At 39.9% G+C, this 12,511-nt stretch overlaps 1 protein-coding gene across 1 annotated transcript in view; it reads right to left on the reverse strand.

Moving 5' to 3' along the window:
* Positions 1–424: 424 nt before the first annotated feature.
* SUDS3 (SDS3 homolog, SIN3A corepressor complex component) overlaps positions 425–12,511 on the reverse strand; it is a 98,883-nt gene continuing 86,796 nt past the window's right edge. The window contains exons 11-12 of the mRNA XM_082270976.1: positions 7,591–7,675; positions 425–672 (exon numbers count right to left, since the gene is read on the reverse strand). Coding sequence (XP_082127102.1) covers positions 574–672; positions 7,591–7,675 — 184 coding nt within the window. The 3' untranslated portion in view covers positions 425–573. The remainder of the gene's footprint in view (positions 673–7,590; positions 7,676–12,511) is intronic.

Below are 12,511 nucleotides of genomic sequence, written 5' to 3' on the forward strand. Positions count from 1 at the left end.
TGAAATACAAATGAGCAAGATGCACTGGTTGCAACAATGAAATGTATAACAAATAATATCTAAGATCTTATTCCCTGCCTTTTATTCTGCATCTAAAAGCAGCTGCTTTAGTAAAACAAAATCATCATAATAAAGTTACAAGACAAGTTAAAAAAATTTGTTAATTGTAACGTGTTAAAGTCACTTTGAGCTTTGTGAGGAGTTGGCTAAAAATGAAGAACTAACTTATGCAGCAGCACTGAGATTTTGTGAAACAATTCTCTTCCCAGAAGATGCAGTTGACTCTTTGTGCAGCTCAATACTGAGACAAAAAAAAAAAAAAAAAAAAAAAAAAAAAACACACTCAAGATGATCTTCAGGGCAAGATATACTGAAGAATAATTGAATCATCTATCCTCTTCAGAACCACCGACACTAAAAAAGGATTTGAAATCTCACTATACAAGGTAATGTTCACTGATCATAGTTTGCATTTCAGTCTGTGCAGGTCAGTGACGCCAACTGTCATCTTGATGAAAGACGATGTGTCATAAAAGAACTGTCACATTAGAAGACTGGTGAGACCAGTAGGTTTTATGCAGCAGAACGCCTCCGGATAACAAACAAGCCCCTCTGTAGCTGGCCTAGGTAGATCCTCATCTTTGTGCTGTCACTGCTTTTCCTCACCCAAATCTGCCAAGAAACGTTCATTGAATAGAATTAAAAAAAAGAAACTTGATATAATTACAAGGTAGGATATTTATATAAATTAAGGAACTGATAAAAACATTACATTTAATAAGTAACACTTTACATACTTCCATTGTAAATTGAGAAAGCTCCCAACATGCAGTCTAATACCTAACAAACAATCTCACAGTAGGAATACATCAACACAGTTCTGTATTCATTAACACATCATTAAATGTATTTTACAAAGTAAACAGTATAAATGCTCGAATTTGACTTGGCATTTGCTTCTTGCAGTCCAATGTACAGCAAAGCGTAGAGACTGAGATGGAGAAGCAGTGCAAGGAGCGGACAGGTCCACTTTATGAAGACCTAATGGGTTCATTAGACTTCTAATGTCTCCCCTACACAGTACTTGAACTGCTTACCTGACCCCAACCTGCCAGCATCGGACAGCTGTATATCCACAACGCTGAGCGCTGGAACACATGCAGCTGTAAGATTGCTTTAACCCCTGAAATGCTATGAAACATGGCTATGTACACATCAACAGCAGTGAAAGGGTTAAAACAATCTTGATTGACATAAAATCTAAAAAACTATAATGTAAAACGCACAAAAGCACATAACGCACAGATAGTATGGAATATGATTTATATGAACAAAAATTAGGTGGAGCCAATTAATCCCAACATTAACATCAACATTTTTTCTTATATTACAGTGGAATTACAGTGGAAACTGTGACAGCAAAAAACTGACAGTGATAGTCAATGGAGCAGGGTAAATTTCCAGTTATCCATTTATTACGCACATGGCAGCAGCCACTACAGGTTTGAATGAAAATACGCACAGTTCACACCATCTGCTGTGTCAATTCTAACCTAAAGATATATCTGTGACAGTCACTGTCACACTCAAACAAGAATACAACAATTTTAAAATATGGCAGCCCTCAAAGAGGCAGAGATTCTTTAATCTCTGGTTACACCATTCAGAGATTGAGCAAAATTCACCAAGTCCTCGGCTTCTAATTGTGCAGTCACAGGCTAGTGACCAAACTATTGCTTTACTGCATGAGAAAAGATCAGGTCACTACTAACCAAGATATACCATTTGGCTGGACTGTATGAACTAAATTATTAATCCTTTAGCAGATAAAAAAAGTCCCCATATAGGTTTTTCACCTATGTTTAGCAGTTAGTCTGGAGTTTAGGATTACAAAATGTTAAGATAAGATACAGCCAAATAGAGTGTGCATTGTTTAACCAACCCATTGAATTGCATTGCAAAAGGAGCAGAAAGCACAACCATTGGGTAGTACTGCAAAGCAGCAAGTTAAGGTCCACTATTCTAATAAGAAAATCTAGACACCTCCAAACACATGTATTTTGTAGTATTATGTGCCATATAGTATTGTACCTGCATCCTAAAGATTCATAGGTCATAGGGGAGGAGAATGGAGGCACTGAAGACTTTCATGGTACTGCAAGGATTTACAACACCGTAGTAGTAAAAACAGTATACACATATTTTATATAAATATTAAAAACTGCCTGCCCATATAGGGAGGAAAATAGACAACATAGCAATTATCATACTTCAATAACGGCACCTAGGCCATTCATTATGAACTAAAACACAAACAATGGTACAGTATAAATTCCTCGAGCATAGATGGAATATTAGGGTAACTCCCCATACAGGGGGGCCACTGATCAACCTCCAATCTTACTCTACATGTTTTGCGGTGAGTCCGCTACATCAAGAGTGCTATTCAGGAAGAATTAATCTATAGAAAAAATACAAACTATCAACATTAACATAACAAAAATGGTGAATATAGAACACATTCACAGAGATAAATACACAAACATGCAATTAGATAACAATGTCTCATGCATAGACCTTAAATGTATGGCCCAATTCCCTCTCACATAAAAGGAACCCCAGTCCTAATAGTAAAGGATGTCACATAGGCAAAAGCCCACTCAATCCCAAGGATAGCAGTGCCGACATCATAAATCGGCAATCTCCCGGGCAAATGTGGGACCCAGGAATAGTAACACATAGTACTATTTAACCTCTTGGCGGTCTGATTATGTCAGTATTTTTGAATGTCAAAGTGGTTCATTGTTTTGCTTGGAAATCGGTTTTATATTGTAGGCCTGTAATTCTTAAGAATAACTCACTTAATTCTGTCCAAAACAGAGTCTAGTAGACATCCCGGGTATGATAAAGTTTGAAACACAAAATCATAAATTAGAATATAATAAATTTTATTCAATAATGTAATAAAACCAAAAATACTGAAATTTGTCCAAACAAGGGTGCAATATTACTTATCACTGTAATACTAGACACTACACATTGGTTTAGTAAACATCCCGGGTATGAAAAGTTTTAAGACATGGGTCTACACAAAGTTCAATGCCACACGCGGCACAATAGAACCTGGTTTCCTTTCTGATTTTTCTTTCACTGTCATCTCGCTTCGAGCAACAAACCACGCTCATCCTTGTAGGCGCTGACTTTTTGGTCGGTGGGATGTAGTCCATGATGAGGACCACCAGTTGTTAATGGTGATTTTTTAGATCCAGTGGTGGTGGCTACAGGAGGCCAAGTGACAGGGCAACCGGAGCAGCTTTGTCCTTCGTACACCTACACCACGGAATCTACAGACCATTCAGAATTAAATAATATTAATCTCACCATGATCAGTCTCAGCCCTGCAGTTATCGGTGCTGCGGTTGGGACTTGGCTTTTGTCCGACACAATCGATCAATGTTTTTGAAACCATAAAATATCTTTATCTCTTTGCTCAGACCCTAACCTAGAAGTATGCTTTTGAAGATGATTGTAATCAGAAAGAAATTGGAAAAGGATCTTACCGAACAGATAAAACATTTTACGATGGATGGGTTCCGAGCGTGAAGAGAACTTATGCTACTCTATGAGGGTCCTGTGGACCCTCCAGGGTTGGACACTCCTTTAGAAAGGATAGTTTGTAAAACTGGAGTCAAATTGGTCGATGCGTATAGTTCATGGCTTGCCAAAATTTTATACCACAATATTTTAAACTACCACAAGAGGACACCGTTTTAAAGTAGAGGGGCAAAGGTTTAAAAGTAATATGAGGAAGTATTACTTTACTGAGAGAGTAGTGGATGCATGGAATAACCTTCCTGCAGAAGTGGTAGCTGCAAATACAGTGAAGGAGTTTCAGCATGCATGGGATAGGCATAAGGCTATCCTTCATATAAGATAGGGCCAGGGACTATTCATAGGATTCAGATATATTGGGAAGACTAGATGGGCCAAATGGTTCTTATCTGCTGACACATTCTATGTTTCTATGTTTCTATACTGGTTTCGGTATATTGATGATCTACTTATCATCTGGACGGGCCCCAGGGAAGAACTTTTGTCATTCTTAGAAGCCTTAAATGTTAATGATTTTAATTTGATGTTTACACACAGTGTTGGTGAACGGAATATATCCTTTCTTGATCTTACTCCATCAATGATAAAGGATGTCTAATCACCACTCTTTACGGTTAACGAAGTGCTGGTAATACCATACTACATGCATCCAGTTACCACTCGGCTCCATTGATTAAAAGCATACCATATGCCCAGTATTTGCGGATAAGTAGGAATTGCTCATCAGAAGAGGACTTTATTAGTCAATCCAGGGCACTACAACAAAGATTACTTATCCGAGGATATTCAAAATCCTTATTAAGGAAAGCTTTTAATAGAGCCAAAGCTCGATCTAGATTTGATCTATTATATAGGGGTGCAACCAAAGACCCAGTCTAATACCGGGAAATTTATCACACGTTATTCGGCACATGAACAGCCCCTACGAGCTCTTATGACATTGGCCTTTATTGTCAGAAGATCACATTATCTAAATATGTAAGACTGACTCTGGAACTCGTGTTCAGATGGGCCACTTCTTTATGCAATACCGACTGATTGAGTAATGAGATCGAGTCATTACTCAATCTCATTTGGCCACCCTATAGGTATGGATGGTGTCACCGGTGCCCCTGGGTAACTGAAGGTAGAGGTATACTCCTACCCAATGACCAATGGCATCAATCACGACATTATGCAGATTGCAGAACTCCGGGGGTTATTTATTTGATGATGCATAAATGACATGCATTTTACATGGGAAAAACTATCAGAGAATTTGGTGAGAGGATCAGGGATCATGTTTATTACTCAGGTAATGGCAAAGTGGTCACCCCTGTCACCAGACATATAGGTCTGTACCATAGTTTTGATAGCTCAGTTGTTTCGTTCGTTTTGGAAGTGGTTCCCCCCCAACCCGAGGGGGAGATTGGGACAATCAGATTCTCCGATCTGAAACCCTCTGGATTGAAAGATTAGCTGCAACGACCACCCCTGGTATTGAGATCAAATCTTATTAACCTTTTCTATGATCCTCACTCTAAAATCTATGAACTATTGGATATAGACACAGAGCAATTCTGCTATTGACCAGATATTTATCCTTTTCTATTAGAATTGTTCATAATTTATGGAAGTTATTTACCCATATGCTAGCGGTAAGGAACGGGTTCACTAATCGATCATATGGTGGGATAGCACCATTTTTGCAACTGTTGCCCCCCCCCCCTTTTTTTTTTTTTTCCATGTTGTTCGAGTGTCCCTCCTAATTTTTGATTCTATTCTGTAATTGACCTTGGTCCATTGTGACAGTCTGATCGAGTGATGGCTGACCTGCACAACCGTTGTTTTTGACAACCACTGTGATATGTGCTATAGAACCATATTGATTATTTATGATGGACATGTTGTCGTTCTGTATATTACTTTGTTTATTTTTGGTCTTTATTGTTAAATATGCACATCTTTAAATCAATCGCAATTCCTTCTGTCATTTTGACGCCTTATTTCCTAGGTTGTACCTAGACACCTTGGTGCTAGGGTTGTCTCCCTGTGGTAGCCCTCTTCTGGGCGTGTGTGCGATCCCCCTATCTCTAGCTCTTGCCCCTTGGGCTGCTGCTTTTTTCCACCAGATGACGGTGGATGCCGCTGTGGATAGGAGCTGGATGGGCGGGTGGCGTCGGATAGAAAAATCATCCAACGTGATCAACGGGATCAGGTCCAACCACGTAGTCGGCCTGCTGCAGTCGCGAGGCGTTGGCGGGATGGTCAGACAGGACCCAGGTCTCTATATATAGGGAGTATATCTCCCTGGCTTTGACATTGAGCGTTAGCTGTGATTGGAGTCAGATAGCCGAGGTAGGTGTTTTTTTCACCGGAGATAGAGTGATATTTGTATATAAATTCACTGGCATTTATTCTAACTTTTGTATTGATTACCTATTGTATATTTTAGATATCAGTCTGTCCATTTCTTATTGGACTATCACAGTGATCTGTGTTTCACATAGTTTGAACCACATGGTCTGGATATGTATATGAACCCTTGAGGTGAGGCTCTTTGGATAACCATAGACCTATTGCACCCCATTATAATTGTTCTAAGCATGTATATTATGCTAGGGTAACATTCCCTTCTATAGGGAATTTAAATATTACCATTATCTTGGTTTCTGCTTTTAGGTCAGTACAAAGTTTTATCCAAGGCCTGCTCGCCCACTTCAATTATTCTGGGGCCTATTACCCTTCTAGGTTTCATATAGGCGTAGAACTATTTTGCCCTCGAAGTCGTACTTACCTTGCGCTACCATGGAATTGCAAGGTGAGCATTCTTTTTGTTCTCTTTTGTCTCCCCCTTTTTTGGTTTTGATAATTATATATACATATACATATACACACACACACACACACAGATCTAATATTTTTAGAAATACCCATCTCAGCTTTTTCCGGATAAGATCCATCGCCATTCTCAGTTTTGGAACACTTTTGATCGAGTAATCTTTGGTGCGTATCACTTACAGTAGCAACTATTATACGTTAATTTCTGATATGTGTTTTTTATTCTACCTATTTCTTTTGAGAGCCCCATATTAATAGATTATATCATACCTAAACAATAGTCTTTACTAGACATTTGTTTAAAAAGTACTATGTGTTACTATTCCTGGGTCCCACATTCGCCCAGGGAGAATGCGGATTAGGTTGTCGGTACTGCTATCTTTGGGATTGAGTGGGCTTTTGCCTATGCGACATCCTTTACTATTAGGATTGGGGTTCCTTTTATGTGAGAGGGAATTTGGCCATACATTTAAGGTCTATGTATTCACGAGATAGTGGAGTTATCTAATTGCGTGTTTGTGCATTTTTTCTGTGAATGTATTACATATTCGCCATTTTTGCAATGTTAATGTTGATAGTTTGTATTTATCCATAGATCAATTCCTCCTGAATAGTACTTCTGACGAAGCAGACTCACCGCAAAACATGTAGAGTAAGATTGGAGGCTGCTCAGTGGCCCCCCTGTATGGGGAGTTACCCTAATATTCCATCTATGCTCGAGGAATTTATACTGTACAATTGTTTAGGTTTAGTTCATATTGAATGGCCTAGGTGCCGTTATTAAACTATGATAACAATTGCTGTGTTGTCCATTTTCCTCCCTTTATGGGCGGGTGTTGTTTTAATATTTATATAAAATGTGTATATTTTTTACTACTACGGTGTTTTAAATCCTTGCGGTACCATGAAAGTCCTCAGTGCCTCCATTCTCTTCCTCTATGACACATGTATTTTGTAGGTTATATACTGTACTGCTTGCCAATTTTTCCTATTACTGTAGATACATTGTTTTTTCTTGCTGCTTAGCAGTGTAATGCAATTGTTTTACATTCTGTTCCTCATAGCACAAACCTAGGAGTCATTTATCCAATAAAAAACAATGCACCCCCTATATGGCTGATAACCTAACATTAACGCTATTCTCCACTGTACATGTACCTCATTAGTTCCAACTGAACTGATCACACAGCTGATTTTGGTATTGTCCTTTGATTCTAGGTATATTGCTTGACTCTTGTGATACCTAAAAGGAAATAAGAGACAAAGAATTATAGTACTGAATTATTCAGTAAAATCACGGTCTAGTTATGCCTACTAGTTTCAAAGCACCTTTTATTTATCTTCTAAGAAAAAAGGCCCTGTAGAATTATAAGACAAAGCTTTTTGCTGGAGTTTGCACAATAACTAGAATGGTAAAGTACCTGCAAATATTTAGCAAGAATAAATTAGTAAATGGTTGCCCGATTCTCTACTAATTATGTGCATTTAATGAAGGCTCTGAAGGGTGTTACAAAGGTTTCAGTAATACAGATAATTGTGAATGTTGCCAATGGCTCTTTTAAACAATGCATTTTGAATCATTCTCTTTTACCAGTGAAATTCAAGAAAGTATTAAATCCTGTATTTTTAGAATGTGACAGTTGTACTACCTTCTGAAAATAAAATAACAGGATTTTTGTATGTACCATATAGTCCTTTTTTTTGGAGACCACTGAGGGACATAGGAAGCCATATTGTCAGTTTACACTGCCACCTACAGGGGAGGATTGGACTCTGGCAAAAAAAAAAAAAAATATATATAGGAGAACTCCTTTACCCAGCATGCTTCTGTATGTAGCAAGTAGTACCAAGAGCGTGATCATAAAAAGGAGGAGTTGGGGCCTTTAACAGGACATCATATGCTGTTAAAACATCCAAAAAGGTAGTTCACCTTAGGGTGGACAAAAACTTACAACCACTAACAGGTGCTATAAAAAAAATAAAAAAAAAAGTCGCCTGAAGGACTAACACTCAAAATGTGACACTGGAGGAGGCCAAACCCTCAACTTGCTGCCCAAGACCAGGGAAAAAAATGGCCACCCATTATAGAGGAGTGCTAAACCATGGGCCAAGCAAGGAGCTGCTCAATCTGAACCCAACGAAAACGAGTGGAGCAAAAAAAAGCATTGAGGAATAAATCCACAACTTGACATAGTCAACAAAGGATGGGATCAAACCCCTAGTAAGAATAGGTGCCAGAAAAAGAACCCAAGACACAGCAGCCATTATCCTGAGAAGTTCCAGGAATGCAGAGCTGACACTGTGGATGCAGAGCTCTGCTAGGAAAGGGGACAATCAAAGCTGGCCCCATCTGGCTGAGCAGGTTAGAAGATCCCTCTGGAGGAAGAGAGGGATGACACTGAGGGGGGACCAGGTACCACTGACCAGTGATCTGAGTTCCCTGTGTCTTCTTTGCAAAGCAGAAGTATCAGTGGGAAGAGGCATCCTCAACAGTAAATGGAAGTTAAATGTACTGAAAGTGCACCACACACCAAGTGGATGACATCAGCACTCAAAAGTGGCCCAGACACGTATATATTAGGGTTGCTTCCAGTGCCTGGACTGATCGGCCTACTCTCAGAGGGAGTGTTCAAAGACTGGGCAAGCACTGAGGCGAGGCCAATGGCTCTGGCTGACTTGCTACCCTAATGGGATCTGGAAAGTGCATACAGTGCAGAAAGTCACTTCCAGACTGGCTCTGCACTGCTCAATCCAGCAGGGTCCAGGTATGGCACACCAAAGCTAGGCTGAGGAAAGGCCGATCCAGATAGCTGCCATGTAGTGACCCACCCATGCAAAGATGTGGAAAAGAATTTAACTGAAGAAAGGTTGATTAAAATTAAAATAAAAAAAGCTATCAAACATGGTTACACTTTTCCTAGTGGAGCTGAAGAAAAGCATCTACTATCAAAGGGCACTAGCAATGAGGGATGTTGGGCAGAGGAGGGGTTATCCTAGGCTGGCCTGCAAATGTTTTTGTTTGCCAGAGTCCAATCCTTCTGTAAGCAGCAGTATGACCCAACACATGACTTTATGTGTCCCTTAATGGACAGAAAACAAACACAGATTTATACAAGTTTCCTGAATTAAACATGGACATATTTAGATGGTGAAAGGTCTCAGCTGTGCGTGACACAGTGCGTGATCAGCAACATGACCAGTTTACAAAGATCGATAATATTTCAACACATTATACAGCTGAGCTTCTGAGAACAATATTTTGCATTGTACAGATGGGTGTTTTCTGTGTCCAAAATAAAAGCTGTGTTGGCCACAGTAACCTGATTTCTACTTCCACATTTTATGTGCCAATATCAGAAATATTCAGCTTTGAAGTTAGACCCTTTAACTCCTTCCAGCCGGCGTAACAGATATATGTGGGCCCCACTGCACCGTGGGGCCACACAAATGCACATCTCCGTTTCTGCTGGAAGCACGTCACACAGCAATCGGGTCTCACCAAGAGCCCTGGGCCCCTATTAACGATCAGGACCTAGAACTCCCGATTCCGGGTTACCTGATCGCTGTGGTAGCTTCTGATTGGCTATCACAGTGATTAGTCCCTGTGAAGCCACCCCTGTGTTTCTTTCGCTCTGTGAATGGAATCACATTATCTTTGTCGTTCCTTGCAGAAAGAAAAAAAATTGTAAAAAAAAAAAAAAAAAAAATAGTAATAGAAATATAAAAGAAAAAATACCTAGATCAAGGTTTGATCTAGGTTAGTGCCAGGGTTAGTATTCGGGTCAAGTAAGGGTCAAAGGTCAAGGTCAGTATATTTTGGGCAGGATTCAGTGTGTTTTAGGTAGGACAAAAAAAAAAGCAAAATATACACTATTGCTTCTGGGCTGTACTACGGGTACAAACAACATAACATACACATATGGCCCAGTTTTCCTTGAATAAGAAAAAAAAAATGAATAATAATCTTTATCAGGAGATATCCATAACCATTTAGCACCAAATGAAAGCCCAATTTGTCCTAAAAATAAAAAAAAAATAAAAGGTATAATCGACCTAGATGTACAAAGTAGTTGTGATCATATGTATGGTTTTACTAGCACACATCAAAGTTGCAAAACTGTGCTTAGGCATTAAGATTTGTTTTACCCTTAGGCATGAGGGGGGTTAATAAAAAAAAAAAAAGTTTTCTAAGCAGGACACGTTTTAGCTAATATATAGCCTAAAAATGAGTCACACAACAATGTAGTATGATGAAAAAACACATGAACTAACAGAAAAGAAGTAGAAAGCATCTAATAATATGGTGCTTTGCATTTTGATAATAGATCTACTATATTATGGCACTTTGCATTTAGATAGGAGGTCTGCTTTACCAACACTATGGCTAGGCTCACACCTTTGCGTCTGCACTCTCCTACGATTTTTAGCTCTTTTTTGATACTAGGTGATGAGTGTATTTAGTGCATTTTCATGAATTCTGCAATTTCTTTGGGCAATGAAAATCAATGTCTGCTGTGATATCATTAGGCATCAGCTGTCTCCGATAGGCTTCCTGGTTTTCTGTGAGGTGTGTTGATGTGCTATCAAAGCATACTTGAGCCATTTCTCCTACTCCAGCTTTTCTTACGGCTCTTTCAACATGGACGTTCCGTATGTCCGTAAATCACCCCATTCGTTTGCGGATGATATACGGACATAATGAATGTCTATGGGATTGCGGATGTCAGCGGATGACCATCCGCTGACATCCGATTTTTGTCCTTTCAGTTCTGTTCCGTTTTTTGGAACGGAACAGAACCCTATTTTAGTTCCGTTTAAAAAATGGAACGGATGCAAATCCGCTGACATCCGCAATGCCCATAGACCTACATTATGTCCGTATATCATCCGCAAACGGATGGGATGATATGCGGACATACGGAGCGGATGACACAAGTGTCACCCGTGTCCGTGAAAAAAAAAAAAAGTGCCGGAGCGGACCGCAATACGCTCAGCGGGGATCGATCCGCCGATCCCCGCTGAGCCGGCGGATGACAGCTCCGTCTCCACACTGTGTGCGGAGAGGGAGGTGTCAGAGCCCCGCTGCTCTCTATGGGGAATCGGATGAGAGCGGAGTGCCTGTCCGCTCTCATCCGATCCCATCCGATCCCCAGGACGGATGGAAAATAGGGTTTCCATCCGTCCGGATTTCACGGACAGGATTGGATCCGGATGGCAGCGGGTGTCAGCAGACATGTCACCTCTGACATCCGCTGCTCCATAGGGCTGAATGGGGCATCCGACCAGATCCGCTTAAAAAACTGACAGGCGGATCTGATCGGAACGCCCGTGTGATTACAGAACCTGAGGTCTAGCTTGAGGAGGAGGAGAAGAAAAAGGAGAAAGACAAACACTGGATTTATGCCAGATTTGGGTGATGTAAAATGACCTCCATGGACGTGGGGTAAAATTCTTATGTTACAAAAAAAAAAAAAAGAAGATGGATGACTTTATTTGCTCATCATCACCCTGTCTTTCACCTTTCACATGCAGGTATAAAGTGACACTATAGCGCACAGATGCGCCTGTACTATTTTTCCCCAACGCAGGGCACTGCAGTGCATGGGTGTGAACAGGTTCCAATTTAAACAATGGCAATCAACTTGTTGTGAGTTATAGCACCTAGGTAACAAATGTTAAGTCGTAAAGATATGAACGGGTCGTAAATCACGTATTCAATAGATTCCTGCACCAAACTGTAAAAGGAAATGATTATTTTTCATAATCTCCTTTTTGAAAAGAAAGCATTATTTTAAAACTACTAAGTATTAAAGGACAACCCCAATTAACAAGTAAAACTATTTATTAAGCTATTAAAACCTATCCGGTTAACACAGCAGCTGTGCTTAAAGGGACTCTGCCCTTAAAAGGAAAATGGGGCCTGTCACTCTATTTCTCTTCCCAGCAATGCTAGACTTCTGGCTGTTTCTGACTTTGTTATGCTTCAGACATATATTCCTGGAACAAGCATGTTGTAAATGACAAAAAAGTGTCAGAACTATTTATCGTTATACTTATTCTGGGTCAGTGACTCAGCAAT

This window comes from Pelophylax lessonae (genome assembly GCF_965119305.1).
Source record: "Pelophylax lessonae genome assembly, chromosome: 1".
Taxonomy (NCBI): Eukaryota; Metazoa; Chordata; class Amphibia; order Anura; family Ranidae; genus Pelophylax; species Pelophylax lessonae.